Source organism: Protopterus annectens, chromosome 3.part0 (assembly GCF_019279795.1).
Source record: "Protopterus annectens isolate FY-2018-M chromosome 3.part0, PAN1.0, whole genome shotgun sequence".
NCBI classification, from domain to species: domain Eukaryota; kingdom Metazoa; phylum Chordata; order Ceratodontiformes; family Protopteridae; genus Protopterus; species Protopterus annectens.
In genome coordinates this window covers 1,456,099,563-1,456,122,512 of record NC_056731.1, presented here as the reverse complement: position 1 = coordinate 1,456,122,512, position 22,950 = coordinate 1,456,099,563, and the positions used below count along the sequence as shown (strand labels likewise).

General features: G+C 37.3%; 1 protein-coding gene across 1 annotated transcript in view; it reads left to right on the top strand.

The window, feature by feature from the left end:
• SNTG1 (syntrophin gamma 1) overlaps positions 1-22,950 on the top strand; it is a 4,111,241-nt gene that overhangs the window by 2,652,406 nt on the left and 1,435,885 nt on the right. The window contains exon 15 of the mRNA XM_044065493.1: positions 15,538-15,668. Coding sequence (XP_043921428.1) covers positions 15,538-15,668 — 131 coding nt within the window. The remainder of the gene's footprint in view (positions 1-15,537; positions 15,669-22,950) is intronic.

Below are 22,950 nucleotides of genomic sequence, written 5' to 3'. Positions count from 1 at the left end.
TCATGCCATTGTGCTGTAACTCAGAGCAGATCTGGGTGTTGCCATTGAGATTCTTGACATAGCTATAGAATGCTTTGTGGTTGTTTTTAGAATCAGTGGCAATTTTGTTTTCATCACTAGCTTTGGAGGATCTTATAAGGCATCTCAGCTTCTTACTGAGGCTGACCAGGGAGCTCCTCCGCTCATGGGATTTTATTCTCTTTTGCAACAATTTCTTCCTTCTGTTGTACACTTTGTTTATGGCAGGGGACCACCAGATTGGCTTCCTTTTTTTGGAGGATAGCATCTTGGTTCTGTTTGGGATAGCACAATCCATTAACTCGTTTAAGTGCTTATAGAGTGCATTTGTGTAGGATTCAGCAGTCATAACTGTATTGTCCATCTGCATGGGTGTCATGAAGTTCACCACTTCTGTTATAAGAAACATGAAGTTGGCTTTGGAGAAATTTTTTACCATGGTTTCCTTAATGGGGGGTGGGGGCGGGATGTGGATATCAAGGGTGATTAGCTTATGGTTGGATCGGACCAATGAGGAGTTGACTTCAGGTGTGGAACAACGGTCACTCATTTTGGTAATGACTAGGTCTAGGATATTCTTGCCCCTGGTGGGGATTTGGATAAGTTGATCCAGGACATTGGAGTTTATGAATTCCAGAAAGCATTCTGTAAAGGAGTTGGTACACAAGTAGTTTTCCCACTTAATGGTAGGGTAGTTGAAATCGCCCATTATTAGGGTGTTTGGTTGAACCCTAATGTGGTAGCATTGTTGCCTCACAGCAAGATGTCCTGTTCGATTCTCAGCTAGAGCGTCTTCTGTGTGGAGGCATAAGTGAATGGGCGTGCCTTCATTGAAGGTTGTGCATCAGGGCTGGTAACTCGGCACGTAAAAATCCACTACCAAACATTAGCGGACCGCAGTTCTGCTGTGGCAACCCCTAACCGGGATAAGCCGAAAGACACAACAACATCAAGAAAAGAGGACTGGGAATCCTGGGGCATGGTGGGGGATCTGTAGCAAGCTACAATTTGGATTGCATTTTGCCCAGAGTTAGTTGCACTTAGATAACATCGGTTGTATTATGCTGAGCAACTAGCCTGGAGGTGTGGATATCCTTAATGAATATGGACACACCTCCGCCTTTGGTGTTTCTGTCCAGATTACATGGCCGAAAAGTGTGGTATGAGTTATAGCTTGGTAGCACAGGGGTGCTCTCTGGAGCCTTGAACCAGGTCTCAATCACTGCACAGATATCAATGTTCTCCATTTTAAGGAGTGCCTCGAGTGAGTGCATTTTGAGATTTAGACTTCTAGCATTGAGTAGCATTACCCTCAGATTTTCGTCTCCAACTTCATCATAAAAATAAACTGATGAAGCTGGAGACGAAAACTAACTGGTAGTTTCAGCGTTATCATTGTGTGCTATGTTGTGCTTTGCTTGCTGTGGAACACATTAAATGTTTTAAGGTGGTTACGGCTTCCTGGTGCTTTTTTCCTGTTTATTGGTTATGTTTTGCGCACCTCATCCTCCTGGACTTGGTTTTACTCTGTATTAAACTCTATGTAGTGACTTAATCATGACATCAAAGTTTAGGAAAAGTATATAGCATCCGAAAAACACTTGAAAAACTACTAAGAACGAAAATAGAAAAAAAGAACAGCTAAAACAAAAATTAGCAATTGATGCAGTCAAAGATGAGCAAAACCAAAGAAAATTGCCTTTTATAAATACATAATGGTACAAAACAGACAAAGGAGATTTACTGAAGTTTACTGTAAAGGACTGACTGTTGATAAAACTGGACACTGAAAATACATGACTGAAGGGTATAAGGAAGGGTCTAATGTGAGGGATTAAGAATATAATGTAATCCTTCACATCCCAAGTCCTTGATACTAAAATATGGAACACTGAGATAATGTTATGGAGCAGTTCAAAATATGCTTTTTTGTAGAGAGCAGGCCCCTACAGTCTCCCATATGGCAGCAGACTTATCATGCCACCCAAACTTTCATACATCAACTTTAGTATCACACATTGATTGAGGGGAATACTCCCTAAGATAGTGCACAGATGTAGCCAACAATCATGTATTTTGCTCTAACACAAATAAGCTGGTGATTTTAGAGATTGCGTGATTCAAAAATATATTAGGTAACCCCCTACTGAGAATGGTCTTCGATCTAAGACCTTTTAAAAAATAGTGGTTTGAAATAAATTTAAGATGTAGACCTACTGAGAATAATCATACCTTTATAGTATAATCATACTTTTATAGTAATTCACCTCATACAAATATAGTTGTTTATAACTGGAATAAGGCAGATATGTTGCTGTCACAAGTGGAACAAAAACAAAGGCTGTAAAACATGGGTGTGTGGGAGGGTAAAGCAGGTAAATATAGATGAAGACGAAATATTGAATATCTGGAATCTAAAGTGAACAGTAACTGTGACAGCACAGATTGATGACAGGATGCACATGTCTGACAAGTTAAATGGAGCTCGTTTTTGTAGGAAGTCAATAGTTAATATCAAAGAGGGCAGTGGATCTTGTTCAATTAAGCTAACATGGTGTCAGGCAGTTGACACCATACATTAAAATGTAGAACAAATCACATACACTTAGCAATGGCAGCAGGCTTAAAGCTTCTGCTTGGCATAAGAATGTATAAAGAATTATTAAATGGGAGTCCACTAAAATGAATGAATGGTAAACAGAGTAATACAGGGGTTATTTGTGAAGTTTAACTTTTTAATGATTTTAAATAACATTGCGGAGGGATTAGAAGTACAGTCAGATTTTTTTTTCTTGAAGACGCACACAAAGTTATGCAACTAGGATGATTTGCAGAAAGATGTAGGAAAGAACAAAATAAACTTGGCAGAATAGAAGAAATAGTCAAGAACATACAATTTAAATAACTAGCAAAAATGGAAAATGATGTAGATGGGAAAAGTTCAGGATCTTTCAAACAGAAATAGATAATAAAACTACACAAAAGGAAAATATATGTATATATATATATATATATATATATATATATATATATATATATATATAGTAATATCATTAGCATTTTTTTTTCTTTGAAGAGTAGCAGGATAAGCTACATCTGTAGCTATGAGGGATAAAACCTGACTGTTGCGAAGGTGATCCCAGTTTGATTAATACCCCAAGTGTAGGATGAGGTGGTAAGGAGGTAGGAGAAGAGTAGTTACCTCTGGATTTCCCACCATGGAGAAATAGGCCACATTTGGTCCATGGAGAAGACTACGACTACAGCACTTGGCAAAGAAATACATAATGCAACAAAGAAGGGATTTCTTGCATGTAGGACTGTAACCTCTTCAAATGTCCGAAGTGGATCACAAAATTATGGCAAAACATAGAACCTCAAAGCAGGTAATGCCAAGACTGTACTACAGTAACTCTGGAAGAAATAATTGAATTAAGCAGGAGTTCTGTGGTTCACTATGCTTCCAGGCACCATAAGATTTTATATGTTTTATGATGCATTTTAGGAAATGTTCCATACTTTTCAGCCAAAGAAAGAAACAAACACAAGTCATCATTATGGAAAGAAATGCAGTCTTATTTTTTTCTTCAAAGAAGACGTTGTGTCCAGTGATTAAGGTTCAACGATGACAAAATAATAGTTTCAAATAAAGTAAGTTAAACAGTTGAGAAGATACATGTGATTGTAGTATTAATGGCTACATTGTTGAGACAGGTGATACCTGATGCTGACATATCTAAAAATGGTTGAAAATACAAAAGTTGGGAATTCCAAAGATTTGCATGCAACTGAGAATTGAGGCATAAACCACCAATTCTACACTGTCCAGTCTGATGAACAAGTGAAGAGAACTATCCAAAGAGAGAAAGCTCACAAGAAAAACAGCAATTGTAAAAGCTATGATGACTTTCATCTTTCAGTTTTGGAACACTGAGACTCATTCTCTCATCAGCTCAACTTTTAATATGCAGAGGGTTGAAATGTGCATTACCTACTTCATCTGTATCACAGATGTTTGAAAATAACCAAAGAACACAGAAAACACTGGACAAATGTTTTTGTGGCCGTTACTTCTGCTTTACTCAGTTTAACTGAGTGCATGTTTATACTATCATGAAATGAATTTATGGGGAAATTCCAACACTTACGTCACTTATTTCATTGAGTCGGCATTATCATAGGCAGTAAAAATTATATTACTTTCAAGTTGTTTATATAAAAGATAAGATTATAATAATGCATAATTATTTTGTTTATTTATTTTACATTTGTTGACCGAGTTAGTCCGGCTGAGCTAAGTAGCTCTTTTTCAGCTGAGGCCCAGGGAGAAAAGCTCCAAGAAATTATACATGAAAATTAACATAAGAAAATAATAATATAAGCAGAAGAATGAAAAAAAGAAAAAAATAAATGAATGGAATTGTATACAGTATCAAATAAAAGAATATAAATCAGCAACTTAGCAATGTAGCAATAATTGGAACTAGGCATACAGTACTTATTAACATCATCATAACAAACAGTAGACTCACTCATCTGATACATTTGAACAGTGTTTTTGAAGGGACAACTGGCAGAATTTAGAATTACATAATGTAAACACAAACTGGATGTCTGTATATGCTCACATTCTAAGCATGCAAGACTGCACAGTACCTGGTTATAATGGTAAATGACACGAACAGCCATGCAAACAGGGTAACTTGCACTAGTCTCTTCCAAGGACTGCAAAAAGAAAAGTAACACAAGTAGAGTAGCTCAAAACAGACAAAGATCTAGTCCTTTTGGAATGAGGAAAAACTCCCTTGTGAATAATAACTCACTCTTGGATTAGATAATCCACTCTTGCTCTGAGCATTCTGTAGCCACTTCTCCAAAGAGTTTAATTTCACTCCATTCAACCCTTCTCCCGTGTTTCAATACCACCCCTTCCTCAACTACTGCCCATGGACTTCGTAGTTAGTGTCACCCTGAATAAACTTACCCTGGGATGCATAAACTCCTTACTGAAACTCCCCTAATAACAAATGTTCAGGAGTTGATGCATTGTATCCTAGATTTTGTCAGGTATGCAACAATTTTGTTTCCTTCATCCTGTCAAAAAAAAAAAAAAAAAAACAGCTAACAACTCCTTACTCAACATCTGATAAGTAGCATTTTTTTAATTTATTAACTGGATAAAACTTTTCGACAAAGTGACCCTTTTAAGGTGTAACCCAGGAGTACTGTCTGGTTGAATGATGCTCTAGATTAGCTACAGGAAGCAGCTCTTTAATGGCGCAAAGCCTTAATCCTGTGGGCATTGATATTTGCTCTTCCAAACAGTCACTCCCCCTTCACACTCCCACTTTGACAAAATGCTTGAAAGTATATCCAGGAAGCTCAAGAAATATCCGAGTAAACATGTACTACTCTGTGACAAACAGTATGGTTTTCCTTCATAGGGTATTAGCAGTTAGCATTTTTCTCTCTAAGTAATTCCATATGTGGATACTTGCGTTTTCTCAGTTGGCTATATTTGTAGAACTAGCAAAAGCCTTCACTTCATTATACAAAAAGCGGACCACTGATGAACTAGCAAAGTACTCATAGCTCAGTATTCAACATTATTAATATTTCCCAAATTAACTGACAGCATTATTGTGGATATTTCAGTCTTCACACTACACCATGTATGGTCGACATGACCCTGTTTTGAGCTGGCACCTCTATCTTTGCACAGTCCACTGCTGCCACTAGTGTATAGTGCTACTCAATATCAACACTGGAGCATCCAAAGTAATGATCTTCAGCTGACCAAGCAGAAATTAAGCTCCATTTTTAACATTCTTTTTGAATAGAATCATAGTATCTGCTGTTCTGTTTTCTTTTCTGATTCTGTTTACAAGAACTTGTATATTTTTGTGTAATTTTTGCTTGAGAAAAAAAGTCAGGCATCTAGATAAGGTTTTGCTACAAAACAATATACTGATCAAAATTAATTTTATCTCAATCAGCTATTTTGCTTTACACGAAAATCTAATACAAATATTAAGATTTTTGCAATGAGTTTTGTGGTCCCAGTATTTTGTTGTTATGCTTTTGATTGTGAGCAGAAGTGTGCCTGACAGTCAAAAGTGAGGCATTTAATGTACTCCATATGTGGTTGTTGTGGGACACATGATGCAGAGGTAAAAAAAGGACTGTCCTACAAAGACTGGAACAGATGGCAATCCCACTTGAGTGTAAGACAGAAGTGGAATTTACAGTTGTGATGGAGACTCTAGCTCTTAAGCAGAAGACTTCATACTCCCCACTGTAGATGATAGATGTTATCCCAGCAATCAAATCTTTCCCTGAGTAGAACATGTAGCTCATGAGACTGTCACCCTTGTCTGAACAAATTGGTGAATATTGTCTTAGGGCTGGCTTGCTGGTTAGATGGAGGGAACAACAGCAAAAGAAAAAAAAGAAGAGTGGTAGGAATAATAAAAAGTCTATCAACAGGAGGGTGTCTGAGATTCAGTAACTGATTAATTTAGAGGAAGCATTCTACTTGTCCAGGCATGGGTTAGCATATGTTTTAGTTAAGATCTCCAGCTAGTTTTGGAGGTGAAAAGACCAAAAGAGTTCAAGTGGTTCTGTTTAGCTGATTTCTCTGATGTTATAAATACTGGATATGTATTGTTTCTTGCTGAGTTATACACATGGTTTCTTGGGTTGACACAGATGCATTTTTGCTGTTAGTCACTATGCCACATAAATAGCTGAAGTTTTACTGCTTGGGGACATAACATCTTTAAAAGTAGTATAGCTTGTCTGCTGCTGATAACATGCACACGGTTTACTGTAATTAATTGCATGACATTTAACTGACGTGTTTGATTGTAACTAAAACACTGAATTTTGAAAACATTTGATTGATACTAATTAAAGCATCTCATTCCTCAGACATGTGATTGATTGTAATTAAAAGGTCTAATTCCCAAAATATTGCAAGCTCAGTAGAGTTACACACATCTAACACAACATCATTTCAAATTCTGTTTTGTACCAATTCTGTGGAGGCAAGTCCATGCAGCCCCAGTCTTAATTTAAAAAAAATCAGCAGGTCACACAAAATTGAAGAGCAGGCAAAATGTGCAAAACAAATATTAAACTGGCCTATTCTCTCTTTTCTGAATCATAGCTAATTCTGGCAAACCACAGAAACCCAACAATCTTTCTATGTTGAAGTTTCATGTTTTATTTTATTTGGAATTGACAAACAGTCGGCATCATCGTTCACATTAATCTTAAGCAGATAACTGCAGCCACAGTGTACTGAGTTCTACTTCATCTTGATTTCTACTTTTTGATCATAAGTGATACAGAGCTGCTTCAGTCTATATACCCTGTGAATAAATAGCCTAGCCACTGCTGCTTTGAGACATGTATATGAAGTTTGGCAACAAACTAAATTGTCCTGGGACATCTTCATGGGGGGGTAGGTGGATATTAAGGGGAGTTAAGTGGGTTTGGGAGGTGAAAGGGTTAAGTGGAGACAGGGATAGTTGGGAGGAAATGAGATAAGGATGTGGAGGGGCTTAAGGGGTTTAGTCTAGTGTAGCTGAGTTAAGCAATCACATTTTGGCGTGAACTTGCCATAGTGCAGGTTTATGTCCGAGACGACCTGTAGACACTCCTTTGGTCAGTAGTCCTTAGATTAATATTTGTAAGCAGGGAAATAGGTGGGTATTGTCTGTAGCAAAATAATTTATTTATTTTCTTTTGGATTACAGAATGGCAATGTGTGAGGGTAGAGGTGAGTATTTGTCCAGAGGAGTGGTAAATGGTACTTTTGTGTGGTGAGGGAGCTCTGTAATAAAATAAGAGTAATAATCATATAGAACAATACATTTAATAAAAAAGGGGGGGGGCAAGGAAATGGCTCTGCTCCTTGCTTGGTCTGGAGTGCTGTACTGTTGCAATGATAGTGTTCTGAGGCTTCTGTTTTTGGTGCCAGCTGCTGACATAAAGATGGCGGTATTAGAGGGAGGAAGAATTGTTTAGGTTAGTTAGGTGAGGAGAGTGACCCTCATCTATGGACGCTTTATACAGTGTGGCAGGGCTGTTAGGGAGGGTAGAATGGTGTTTGTTCCTGGGGGAGGGGGGGTGTTACACAGTGCAGCTTGTCACAGTGTGTTGGGGAGAGTAGCTTTGAGATTTTCTTTTGGGGAAATGGTAAACGGGGGTGTTGTTTCAGCCTTGCGTGGCTTTTCATGGGCTTTGAAATTTGCTCGTTACCAAGTGCTCCCTGTGCATGCATCCTGCAGTAATAACTTTTGCTTGTGAGAGCAGTATGTTTTTCCCCTGTGGTGGATTTTTACAGAGGGTGGGGGTTACTTAGTTGTGGCAAAGCGTTAGACTGTTTTAATTAAAAAAAAAAAAAAAAAGGACTGACATTGGAGTGCAAAATGCAGAACCTTCCATGATTTACGCTAATGCAAAACCTGTTATTTCATCGGGACAACTGGTGGCAGCATTTAGGGAAATACTGTGAGTAGCAATCGGCTATTAAAACAATTTATTTCTTGCAGCCTTTGGTTAGCAGTGAGTTGTTATTCCGTCCTTCAGGGCAGTGTCACATGGCAGTATTATTTTTAAGGATTGGGAAGGGCTTTATCCAGTTAGTTTAGCATACTTGGCTTCTTTTCATCATTATCAGCTGGGAAACAGCGGGGCAGCGACTGGTTGAGAAATGTCATGGCAATTACAGTTGTAGGTGTCATTTCATTTATTCAAATCTTTTTCTGGAAATTCTATCCGGAGTTGTGTTAACGCTGGCAGCATCCCTTAGAAGGGTGTGCTTTGGTGATATTAAATAGTATTATAGCTTGTAGCTGTTTGGGCTGGCAAAAGCCTGTTCCTCCAATTGTGGATTACACAAATTTTACAATAACACCAGTTGTGAAGTATTAAATTACTTTATTATGTGCTTTTGTACAACATTTGTACATATATTAAAATGGTACCCTGGAGGCACGTGATTTCTCACCGCTGTTGACAGATGTGATCAGATGCTCTGAAGAGGTACTACCCTGTCTTTAGGGGCAGTTTCAACATATTACTCATTAAGAATATCTAACTTTGCTGATGTTTCCATTGTTGAAACGCTTTACTGGGCTTTCAGAGAAATCAGCATTATAGTTTAGCCATTGGTTTATGGGCTCAGTTCTATTAGGACATATTTCTGTGTATGGCAGTTTAAAAAGGATATTGTGGCTTCCTTCACATTGGTTGACTGTGTATAGCTTGTCTTTTAGGGGATGATCACTTTCTTCAACCTTTGAACATATTATTCAGTGAAGTGGAGGATTTATTTTGCAGTTGTACTGAATCTGTGTACTTGTATGCTTATGTTTAATCAGTAAAGCAATTTCTGAATTTATTAGCCCTGAAATCTTCTATTAAAACTTTAAGATGCCTTATCCCACTATCAAAGCTGTGCTGAAGTTTGTATAGACTTACTGAAGGAGCAGTCCTGATGACAGCATCTCTTAGCTGTACAGATTTTTGCAGAATGTCCAGAAGTTTGCCTAATATAATATGCCTTGTTCTGCATCAGATTTGTAATTTTTGACTTTGTGGTTATTAAAGCAAGCATCTTTCTTGTATGTTTTAACATTTTTCCTCAGTGAGCGATTATTTCTCACTAGTCATTTATTGGGTAGTAGTATTAGGATCGTGTCATTGGTGAAGGTTGGAATAGGCTGATTGCGGTGTTATAACTAGGTATTTAATGTTTACTCTGGTCCAGGATTATTTTCATAGGTGTTTCTGCCTTACTGTCATCTGAGGTTTTCTATCGGTATCAATCTGGGAAGATGCAGCCCCCTTATGGAGTTAAATAAATGGTGAGGGAGGGGCTGCTCTTGAAATGGTGACCAAATTACTCTGATTTCATGGGGGTGGGTGAGGGTGACCTGGATCACATCACTTTTGTCGGAAGCAGAGGATGTATAGTTTGTATGGTTTCAACATGGCTTGGAAACAGATATATCAATACAGCACCAAAGGAGACTAATATTGATGGGTTGTTAGTTAAGGCTAGCAATCTGCTTTTTCAATTAGCAAGAACAGTATTTGAAATTGTTAGCTGGGGTATTTTTCTCACTGTTACTTATGGCTTTGTCTAGAATGCTTGCTATAGGAGGTTGAAAGCTATGGGCACACTGGTGGATGCATTACTCTGTTAAAGTGGCAACCCCACTAATTGTTTGGGAGAAATAATTCTCTAGTTCTTCGGCTTTTGCCTCAGTCACTTATGGGTTGTATGCATATGGAGTTAATTATTTAGAGTTTAAGGGTAGTGGCAGAGTTTCTGCTAGGGTATTACAGGAATCATGCTTGGAGAATGATTCTGGGAGTGGTGTGCAGTCCATAGAGCAGCAGTTTCACAGGCTGGAGAGTAGTCATGTGTATAGTGGGGCCTTGTTGTACCATTCAGCTGTACAGATTTTCATTTAATGTCCAACTTTTGCTTCATATTTGTTTTTTTTCTTCAAATATCCATGCTACCACAACCTGTTCTATCAACCTTTTACATTTTGTGAGAGGAATATTTAAAATACTACCCAATTGTATTTGTAAGCTGCTAGTCAGCTATTATTAGGTTTGCTGCATTGTGTTAATTTGTTCCATATTATGTTGGTTAGTGTGCCTCTTTTGGAGATGGAAGCTTATGAGCTAGACAGATGGTTTTACAATGTAAGTTAGCTTTTGGTTTGGAATCGCAAGATTACCCTGGTTGTGGATATTGATAGGTCCCTTCATGTGGGGGGTTTAGTTTTAACATACTTGACTGGTAGTTAAATTTATCTTGGGTATTTGATAGGGTCATTGGAAGCATAGCTTCAGTTATGGCTGCTTTGTCATAGATGGGAGTGACGGTGGTACATTCCTTCCTGGGTTGGCAGGATAAGGTTGTCCCTAAAGATGTCTTGGAAGGTGTGTTATGTATTTTGGATGTTTACATGTCCTTTTTCTTCTTGCAGATGAGGTCTTGGAACGCTGCAGCTGTAATTTGGAATAGGTGGGTATAAGGTGGAGCCTTCTCGTTACTATTAGAGAGTTTAATGTTGTCCTTTTCTTTGTAGAAGGTAGTGTGCTGGGTACCAGTTGTGGCGATACAGTGAATCCACAGCTGATGGAAGCAGTGGCAAGCGAGGAGGTTACACATGGGGAGCACAAGTGGACAACAGTTACTGACAGAAGTAAGTGGATTTCAAAGTTGTTGAGTTTTGGTAGAGGATTTTACACTGCTAGTCAGAGAAGGACAGGCATTTGAGTTTGTGATATCAGGGTTAATTGGTTGTACAATTTGTTCTATTAACCATTTAGTATGTTAGATTAACTTTGAAAGTTGTTCCTGCTTTTGGGCATTTGCATTCAATAGTAAAAGGGAGCACGGCCATTGGCCATAGATAAGGGTTTGATGGGGTGGCAGGGATCCTTGTCAGTGCCTCCATGTTATGTAATTATGGTATGTGTGCACATAGAATTTATTGTTTTTTTCTTTTCCCTGCAGATTGCTGAAGTGCAGAAGGCATCATTCAGTGGCTTGAAAAGGGGATTTGAAAGGTGATGTTTTGATAGGATGGACGTTCTTGCCACTTGAATGGGGCACAAGGAGGGTCTGAGTAATCACCTTAGTAAGGCATGTTAGAGCTCTGTGTTTAATTAGTGGGAGCTGATTATTGCATTTTTATAGGGGGCAAGTAAGGAAGAAGTAGATAAGAAGGTCAAGGGGAAAACTGTCAGGGACAATTTATGGGGAGTGTGGGGATCCCACAGGATGAGTAGAGTCACAATGTTCATAGAAGCACAGGAACTTATTAGGCTACAGCCCTACTTGCAAGCCAGTGAAGTTCAATCCTTGCCTCTTGGAACCTTGGGTGGTTGCATTCACTCATCCAGTTGTTCTGAACCATATGTGGGGGAAGGGCCAATGAGGTGTTTGACAGGATGCTGGAGTTTGTCCTAATGGGTGGTATCTTGTGATAACAAATCTGGCCCTTGAGCAGGTAGTGTTAATGTTACATACCAGGTTAAGGTTTTACAGAATAGCTCAAGGATCATTTCACTTGGGGTTTTGGGTGAATTTGGTAGGGTTTTAGGAAGCATGGTAGGTAGGTAGCTGTGTCGGGGTAGTTTTAAAAACTGGGGGCATTGTTACAGGGGAGTTAGAAGGTTTAAGGAAGCCTGGTTGAAAGAAAGGGCAGCTGTAGGATAGGTCTTAATTACGTACTAGTGGTATAGGTAACATAAGGAAAGAGAGCTTTTGAGGGGAAAGGCAAGGGCAAACAGGGGTTAAGAATGGTTTGGTAATGAATGAATTAGGGGTGTTTATGGCTGGGCATGTGGAGTATTTCAATGCAGAGCATAGGTGAGTTTTCAGGAACTAGGTCAAGGGGAACTGGATTTCTGGCATCTAACGTTAGGACATTAAAGTTTTGGAGTTAGACTATGCCCTAAGGTAATTGAGTTGTTGCACATACAGAACAGAATAGTTGGTGGGCTAAAGTGATAAGCTACAGATGACAGGGTCCTGGGTGTGAGACATGATTCTAGTTGTTTTGTCTGGGTGTCGATTTGAGTTCAAGGGGTTATAGTTTGTGGTTATAGATTGTCAATCCATTCAGGTTGAGCCATGATTTCAGCTTTGAAGGATGCAGGAAAGGGTATGTATTCACTTGAGATGGACGTTCCAGTGGTACAGTAAGATTTCGGTAATCCTACTTTATTGAGTTTCATTAGGGTGTGTTCAGTGATGGTATGGCAAGATGGGGTAATGACAGGATTCTAAGGTGTTTTACAGCTGATAGGTACATCGAATGATGTTTGGCTTGACTCTTCCCTTTATGGGAAGTAGTGGTTTGAACAATTTGGGGTAGAAGGGAGGGGGGAACAGCCTGGTCAGGTTGGTGGGTGAAGAAGAGGGATAGGCTTGCCCTCTTCTGTTCCCCCTCTGATTTGGATGTTCATTTCAAGGATCTGGTGAAAAGGAATAATGAGTAGTGTGAGGAAGCTTGCTGAATAGATAAGCAAGCTGAGGTAAGGATGCTGCTTATTTGGTGGAAGGTAATTCAATGAATGGTGTATGAAGTGAGATGGGGATGCTGCTTCATAAGTAAAGTAAGCGAGCAGAGGTATGGACCCTGCTTGTTGGGCAGGGTGAGTAGGTACGCTGCCCTGATTAATATTATAAGGATGTCATGCTTGTTTAGAATCATTTATATTATGAATACTTGTAATTAATGAACTGGATGAACAAAGCTGGGTTATGGAATTTAATAAAGGTCGTCAAATGTCATTTGGTGTGATGTGTGTTTATTGAAGGGGCAAAAAGTCATAAAGTGAACCAATGATGAAGTGGGACCAGCAGCAAAAAAACACAAAGCACTAAAACAAATGCAAGTTCCACAGTGTTGTACCAATATATTCTTAATAAAACAGAGCTTTCAGACAAAAGTCCTTCTTCAGTGTTAATAAAATCCTCATCTGGACATCACATCCTTTACACTTAAAAATCCAGTAAACACATGACACAGCCTACCTATCATAAATTGATTTAGTTTAATTAACAATAGGTAGGCTGTGTCATGTGTTTACTGGATTTTTAAGTATAAAGGATGTGATGTCCAGATGAGAATTTTATTAACACTGAAGAAGGACTTTTGTCTGAAAGCTCTGTTTTATTAAAAATATATTGGTACAACGCTGTGGAACTTGCTTTTGTTTTGGTGTTTATTGAAGGGGACCAGGACAAATGAAGTCTGGCAACAAACTAAGTTGTCCCGGGACATCTTCATGGTTGGTGGGGGGGGTAGGTGGATATTAAGGGGAGTTAATTGGGTTGGGGAGGTGAAAGGGTTAAATCGAGACAGGGTTAGTTGGGAGGAAATGAAATAAGGATGGGGAGGGGCTTAAGGGGTTTAGTCTAGTGTAGCCGAGTTAAGCAGTCACATTTTGACGTGAACTTGATACCCACCCTCCCTCCCTTTTTGTTGGTGGGTTGGGGGGATTAGGGTTATTTATCAGTGGGATAGGTAGAGAAGAGGTATAGGCTTGCCCTCTTCTGTTTCCCCCTCTGGTTTGGATATTCATTTCAAGGATCTGGTGAAAGGAAAATGAGCAGCTGGAGGAAGTTTGCTGAATAGATAAGCAAGCTGAGGTAAGAATGATGCTTATTTGTTGGAAGGTAATTCAATGAATGGTGTATGAAGTGAGATGGGACGCTGCTTCATAAGTAAAGTAAGCGAGCAGAGGTGTGGATCCTGCTTGTTGGGCAGGATGACTATGTACGCTGCCCTGATTAACATTACAAGGATGGTGCTCCATAAGTAAAGTAAGTGAGCAGAGGTATGGACGCTGCTTACTGTGGGCAGGGTGAATAGGTACGCTGCCTGATTAACATTACAAGATTACAAGGATGGTGCTTCATAAGTAAAGTAAGTGAGCAGAAGTATGGACGCTGCTTACTGGGGGCAGGGTGAGTAGGTACGCTGCCCTGATTAACATTACAAGGATGTTATGCTGTGTTTAGAATCATTTAAATTATGAATAGCTGTAATTAATGAAATGGATGAACAAAGCTGTGTTATGGAATTTAATAAAGGTCTTCAAATGTCATTTGTTGTGATGTGTGTTTATTGAAGGGGACTGGGACAAATATCATTGCCATTTAAAGAAGGACTGTATCGAATCTAGTGCCTGGTGTCTGTGGAATCTTACCATCTTTCTTGCAGTGCTGGCATTTTGTATAGAACAACTCTTTTTACTGAAATGATGCTACATCCTGACATTATTGCCACTGCATTAAATATTACTTTGTGGCCTTCCTCTAATGATTACATCTGTTGTAAGATATTAGTTGATATTTAAATAAGACATCCTGGCATGTTTTACATAAATTCTCAGCACTTTGTTTACTTTAGGAAAGTACTTTACATGTAATATTTTGCGGACATAAAATTTAGATTACATAGGATGTAGTCAAGTTGCTCAACTCTTTTTTTTTTTCAGGATTCAAATACTCATCTGCCTAGTGTTGGTGAACAATGAAGTAACAAGCTAATAAAATATTAACGGATCTGCCCTGGTCCATCTTGGCACAGTTATGATTTTTTTTCTTTGTTTTTTTCTTGGGGAACCAATTATAACAGATTTTGTTGCAGGGATGCTGTTCTTGTGGCAGATTATATATAGTCTGTAGCCATATTTTATATTTTCAAAAATTAGTCTTTGGACTGGACTGTATTTGTGAATGCAGTTATTCAATATATCTGGCAACTCCAGAAGGCCTGATATATATATATAACAATATACTGCAATTTTTTACATTGATATTTTGTGCTTCTTGGGTGAACTTTTTTTTTCTGAAATCCACCACAAAATAAATGTTGATCTTTGCACTATTTAATATTCAGGATAATTAAACCAGTAACACACACACAATAATGTGTAGGCTTTTAATGCAGCTAATCATTATTTTTGCAGGATACATTGTCATGTTCTTCATGGCCAGCAACACCAGGTCTTCGGTGGGAGAAGAGATGGTGTGACCTAAGATTGATCCCCCTGCTGCATTCTCGGCTTTCTAAGCATATACCTGGAACAGACCTTTGCAGGTAAATTCCTTATTATAAGACCGCATGCTAGATTCTTCCATAAGCCTTTTTTACTGACTTCTTATTCCTAAATCTGTATATATATATATATATATATATATATATATATATATATATATATATATATACATCTGTTGCTTATGATATTTTTTATTCTAAATTATTTCTGATTTTTATCAATTTTAATACATCCACAGAGTATCATATGCATGCCCCTGAATGTGCTGGGATGCGTATAAGTTTTTGTTTCAATGTAAATACAAATATGAAATGCATATTTTTTAGGTATTTTTTACTTGTTGTTATCTTCAATTTTTTTATATCTTACTCCTTTATAATATCTAAAATCCAGGCAAAGTTAGCATTGTGTTTCATTTATATAAAAAATAACTGGAATTTTCTTGCCAGCTTAATTTGGATTTGACAGATCATGTCAGAGATTGATCTGCACTTGCAAATGAAAAGATCATGTGTTTAAATATTGGCTGTCATTCTGAGGAAGTTACTGTTGATAGTCAGTGTCACCTTACCTTTCCTATGGTGTCGGGGGTCTCCCCTAGCTCCAGAAGGAGGAGAATGGTGACTGTGGTCAATGACTGAGTGGTATGGTTACATGAAAAAGTGACTTCACAATATATTGATATTGGAAATGTGCTGATATTTCAACACGGTGTTAGGATAACTGGATTAGTGGGGTGCCCTGAGTTATGTAGCTGAGATTATGTAATGAATGTTTGTACGTGAGAAGCTCAAGCTATGGAATGTTCAGAACTTACAAGATCAACTCCAAATGCTTGAATCTTGTAACTCAAACCAGTAAAAAGAAACGCCACTGTGTTTCTTTTTGCTGGAAGCTGAATTGTATGTGATCACAGTACAGAGGGGATTGGGATATTGATCCTTTCCTCACTGTGGTGTGATCTCAGAGTTGGGATGTATAAGTAGTAGGGGGAATGGGGGGTGCAGAGTGGCTTGTTCCCCTGCAAAACAATTGTTTTTTGTGTGCAAGTGTTTTTTTTTTTTTTGAGCGTGTCATGTTTTGACCTTCTAATATAGATATTAACAGGTATGGCAGGGTTCTTGTGAACTTCAGTGGTTGGAAATGGGTGTTTGTGTGCATAACATTTAAAACATTAAAAATGGGTCCATCTTTGTATAGGTCCTAGTCATACCTTCCTTATAGCAGCCAAGAGATCTTTGTGGACTACTTCATTGCTTCTTCAGTGTAATATTGTATGTGCAATACATTACCATCCATGTACTTTGTTGTATGTAAGATTCATGATATGATTGTAGTGGATTATTACTATTGCTGGATTACCTGATATGCTGTATTGAATGAAGTCTGAACATGACTTTGCATTGTTAGATTTAGTAAAAATAATAAAAGAAGTGTATCTTTTCCCCACATCATTCTCATTCCTTTCCACATCACAGAGATGCACAAAACAAATCTGATCCTTTAATCTACCTACCCTAATACACTCAAATATCAAAAAGTCAAAATGAGCTCTACAGTTGGGTTGCAGTTATTGCTCCTGGTTTAAATCAAATAGCTAGTATATATTTCTAACAATATCAACAAAGAAAGTTTGACAGAAATAGAAAATTATGCATCAGCTTCTATTGTATTATTGTTATTATTATTGCTTACAATTTATATCAAAGTGTTTCCCTTTTTCTTGCAATATTTGCATAAAGCACTTCACTATATGACATGTTAATATTTAAAACTGCACTGAATTTAAATAATTTCCCTTTCAACATGGCCAACAAAGATACTTCATTTAAATATTTTAAGTGTGCATGTAGAAATGCAGTAATTCATGTTTTGATATTCAAAGACAACTAGATCTGAAAAAAGTAGTGAAATATAATGGCAACTGTTACCGAAATTAAAAAAAATTAGCTCAAACATCGCAATGATGGTTTTTGTTTTTTGTAATTTTAACACCCTTATTCATCACCAAATTAATTATTATAATATAAAATGTTTCTGAATTCTTTGACCAGGCTAAATGCTGGATATCAAAGAGCTTTATCATCTTCATGTACAAGCATTGACTTTTCAGGGAATTTCAATCTGTAGAAATTTTTTTTTGCAGAATTTCAATATGCAAAAATCTTTCTGTTATTCATTTCATAAACAAATGTACTATGCACCCCCCCAAAAATGTTATCAGTGGATGCATTGCCGCTACTGTTGATATCCATGTAATTAAACATACCCAGATCTCTAGACCTATATTGTCATAGTAGATAAACATCTAGTTTGATCCTAAATGTAATGTCAAGTAATTTACTATTACAATATACCATAACACATCCATTTACACTCTTATTCAGAGTATTGCTCAAAATAAACTGGTTTAATTCTGTTACAAATTCTCAGTGTGGTAGTGACTAAGCTCATGATGAGGTGGTGCATCTTATGTTTAAATGTTACTTGAAACTGTTGTTATGTATATAACCCTGCACTTTTATATCAGCAACAATGACACTAAACAACTAATTATTTAGTATTGATGTATGTGGCACACCATGTGTATCTTGCGTCCTTGCCACTAGTTCCACTCGTGGTTTCCTTTCATGTAACCATTACTGTTGTGTGTGTTTATTAACTGTTTTGCGTGTGTGTGTGTGTGTGTGTGTGTGTGTGTGTGTGTGTGTGTGTGTGTGTGTGTGTGTGTGTGTGTGTGTGTGTGTGTGTGTGTGTGTGTATGCATATGTTATAACTGTTCTAGGCTTTCTGAAATATTAATGTGAAGTAGTGTCAAATGTCTTTGTCTGATTCAAATTGAAGAGTAAATCTTCAACCAATTGTTTAATATAAAACATAGTCTAAAGGATTAGTCCATATAAAATCACTTTACCTAGCAGATCTAGGAGACTCTGTCTCTCTCTTTCTGATACTCACCCTGTGGGAGGAATAGAGACAGCTTGTTAAAATGTTCAGTAGTTTATTCAGTTAAGTAGGTAGATGGATGAGTGCACTTGTTCTATTCCATTTAATATGGTAATAATGTATTCACAAATATAACAGTTTTATGAAGCAGAGCCTTCCTATGCATAGTGTTTTTTTAACTAGTAAGCTCATAATTGTTTATTTTAGTAGGTAATCTTTCTTTTTAGAATTTTATTTATGACATTAATACAGTTTAATACACTGAAATTCGCAGGGTCAGTTTTATCTCATCTCTTACAGGAAAAAGGCTATTAAGACCCATTTCTAATTATGAAAATTGGATTTGAGGCTTCTTGTATAGTGCTGTAAGGATATATGTGTCACAGGTCATGCCTGTAAAAAGTCTGTGCAAACTGACTACAAGTTGGTGCTTACCTTACAGAAGTCAACAAAATAGTTTCAGAATGCTAGCTTGCCTGGCATACATGACAAATATAGACAAGAGACTCAATAAAAAGTAATTGGAGGGAAAGTTGTCAAAACGTTAGGAATATTACTCAACCGCAATGCTGGAGAGAAGGAAGTAGTTGTCATCAGTGAAAGCCTAATAAAAAAGTTATAAAGATATCTCTAGAACCAGCCTTGGCTGAAATTCTAAAGCTCAGTATTATATTAGTTGAATTCATTGACAAAATATTCAAAAGAGACAATGACACAGATGAGATACTGATTAGCTATTATAATGCCATTTTGGCCTGGCAGCCAGAAGACAACATGCAATTGCTAAGCTGTTCACCAGTCAGGAGATGAAGTGACAGTTCCTAGAAGAAAAAATATCAAGAAAAAATGCATTTAGGGGAAAAAATCCATGTGAATGGAGTCAATAAGACAGGAGAAGAAAAAGCTGTAATGCTTTTATGAAGGACGCTTTGGCACAGTGAATGATTTGGTAGACAATCATCTTAAAGAGTAAACAAGCATGCGAGAAAGTTTTGACCGTGACCAATGCTGCAGCCAGGCAACCTCACTATATCTTAATGAGATTCAAGATTTTATCCTGGAACAAAGTCCTTCGTTACTTTTGGAAACCTTGCAACATATGCAAAACAGAAGAAAGTTTTTTTTTTTTAAATTTCATTTCTTCCCAGTTCATATACATTGAAAATTATCTCAAACTTTAAAAGGTTTGCACGAATTCAGGATTAAGAAGCCAAAATTCAGGATGTTATACCCAGAGATTTCCAACAACGTCTTTCAAATGTGAGCTAAGACATCATAATCTTTGCCGATGCACAAGAGAATGTGATCTGTTTATGAGCACAAGGAGATGAAGTGTGTTGCCTTTCATAAATTCTAGATGGTGAAGGGCAATGCAATGACACAAAATGAAGGAGGCCCTGTGAATAAGAAGCAACCGAGAGAAACATGGAGATAACCATCTGGGCAATTACAATTTTCAATTATTTGGTATTGAATGCAGCAAATGCAGAATGATGGCTTCTCAGCATGTAACTAGTATCACGTATATTAAGTTACTAATAAGAAAACTTATACCACTTTTCTTCATAGAAGACATGAAAACAAAGAACTTAAACATAGCTTAGGTCCTACTTCATATATTCTGACCAGATTTCATATACAGACTAGAATGCCACCTTTAAAGATTGAAACAAAAATCTTTAAATCATCACTAAACATAAGCAGTTAATCAATCAGAAACAACTGTTTTCACATAACAAAAAAAAATGTACTGCATTTTCATTATGTCCCATGTATCAGTCCGATAACATTTATTTCTCAATTCAGTTCAACAAAATTAATTTCTCTGTTAGGTCATAGGTCTCAATATACCATCAGACCTGTATGTCTCTCCCTCTCACTCACTCAAGAAAAACTAACACCTCTGCATCATACTCCCTCTATACTAAGAAACATGTGCCTATGTTGTTTTTTTCTGGCCCACCATTTTAAAAGAAAGCAGTGTAGCCTCTTCCACTAAAGTCAGGTGTAGATCCCCCTCCCAGAATATTTCAAAACTGCTACCCCACATACCACAGAGCAATCACTAGGGGGCAATATGCTACTATATCTATTTACCCCTCTCTCTCTCTCTCTCTCTCTATATATATATATATATATATATATATATATATATATTATGTGTGTGTGTGTGTATGTATGTGTGTGTATATATATATATATATATATATATATATATATATATATATATATATATATATATATATATATATATATATATATATATATATTCAAGCAAGCCCCCCTGCACCCCCCCATATATCAAGAGATAAATATACAGGGGATATTACAGATATATATATACAGGGGACATACAGATATATATGGGAGGGTGGCCTAATGGTTAAGGTGTTTGCCTTACAAACACAAGGTGCAGCGTTTGAGTCTCACAAGTGATAATTGGCTAGGCTTAAAATGGCTCGCAAGGGCAGTTAGCTTAGTACTAATCTATGAATCTATATATTTATATTTCTGTATATCATGTTGTTGGATGGCATTCCATTAAACTGGGATAGTCGAAAGGCAAGTTTCCCATTTCATGGAAAGCTGAACTGCAAATGGTCAACACAACAGCAAATGTTAGTGTGCATTCGCTGTTGTGAGGTCGGCATTCTGCACTGGGATTGCAGTACAGTGGAGATCGGGAAATGTACCCATTTCCTCACTGCAGTACAATCTCTGCATTTGTATATATAATTAGCAGTGGGCACCCCCCACATAGGGCTTCCCCCCCTGCAAAATGTTAGTTGGAACTGACTTGGAGGGAAGGTATGCTGGGTAATGTCAACTTTGTTGCATCTGGATGGGTGAGCATTACCGGTTTTGGTGTTGTGCCTGTTCAGTGCTGTGATTTTCAATATTTTAGTTTGACATCATAACCAGTCAATTGAAGTGGTTTCGTGATTATGATAGTAAACCTATATATCGATATAGCTATAGACACACATGCCTATACATACACACACACACATGCATGGAATAAGTAGATGTAGTGAATACGGAATAAGATTCATGATGAGTGGTAGACTCATGAGTCCCAAACTGGATTCATAGGCAATAGAGGATATTTCATAAATCATATAAATTAGAGCATACACATATTCCATTTGTTCATTTTTTATTTATTTGTTATTTATTTTTCAAATTAGTATAATATTTCCAGTTGCTTTCAGTGGGCTACATTGAGAGGACACATTCTTACTGATTAAGATTTTAGGTAGTTTGTGTTAAGTTTAATATTATTTATTTATGTGTCTTTTCTTTAGAATTTCTTAACTGAGCTAGTCATGCTAGCCTAGTGACTTCTTTTCAGTTGACATCCAAGGCACTTTTTATACTACTAGGGAAATTTGGCAAGGGCTTTGGGGAACATCACAGGATCTTTTACATCAGCCTGTGCTATCACCAATTCAAGTAGATGAGACCTCGGTTTAACATCTCATCTAAAGAATGAAGTTTTTATGAATGAAGTGTCATGAGTGATTTTCTGATGCATTTCTTAGCCACTTTTATATTGTTGTTTTCTTTAGCATAGCTTCATTGCCTTGATACATTTTAGTGCTCTGAAGACTTTCCTAGTTTTTTGTTAATTTTGTTATTAAATTTTGGATTAGATTAATCTTGATTAGTTCGACTATACTCCAGCCTCTTTTGAATGTAGTGTCAGTTTCACCATGGCTACTTGCAGTTGATGTTTTCCACTTTATACTTTTATTAAATTTTTGTTTCAAAAGCAGTGACATTTATATATAATAGTTAATTTCATAGACTAATAGGTGCATACGTTTGGTGAACATGCTGTAGGCCTGCTGACCATCTGAGAACTTGATTCCCTGGATCACATTTTAGAACTTCCGTATACCCATGTGGTCATGTAATTCATTTTGAAAACATGAACTGACAAGCTGAGTTTATATGATGGGTAAATTTATTCAACTGGACTGGATGTATTTGAGATATGAAGTTGCCATGTTTTAACGTATGACTGATACTAATTTTGAGTGAGGCTTAGTGCCTACCTGTGTTCAGGTGGTCACTAGAGAGGCTATTCTAAGCAAAAAGTTTTAAAAAGTAAAAGGTCCTTTAATGTTCTGCATGTCAGATATAGAAAAGATAAAGTTGCCCTAATCTGCTATAAGGCAGGCATTGAAGCCCTTTGATTCACTTTGTAAGGAAACCTTATACCATCCCCAAATCCACTTGATTGTGTGTGAGTATGTTGCAGTATTTTATAATTGGTGTGATAAGAAGTTTATAAAGGGGGCACTTTTTTCTATGGCATAGTTCTCAACCTCATAGAACATCAGAAATGGCAACTCTTTATGCATTGTGGATGAT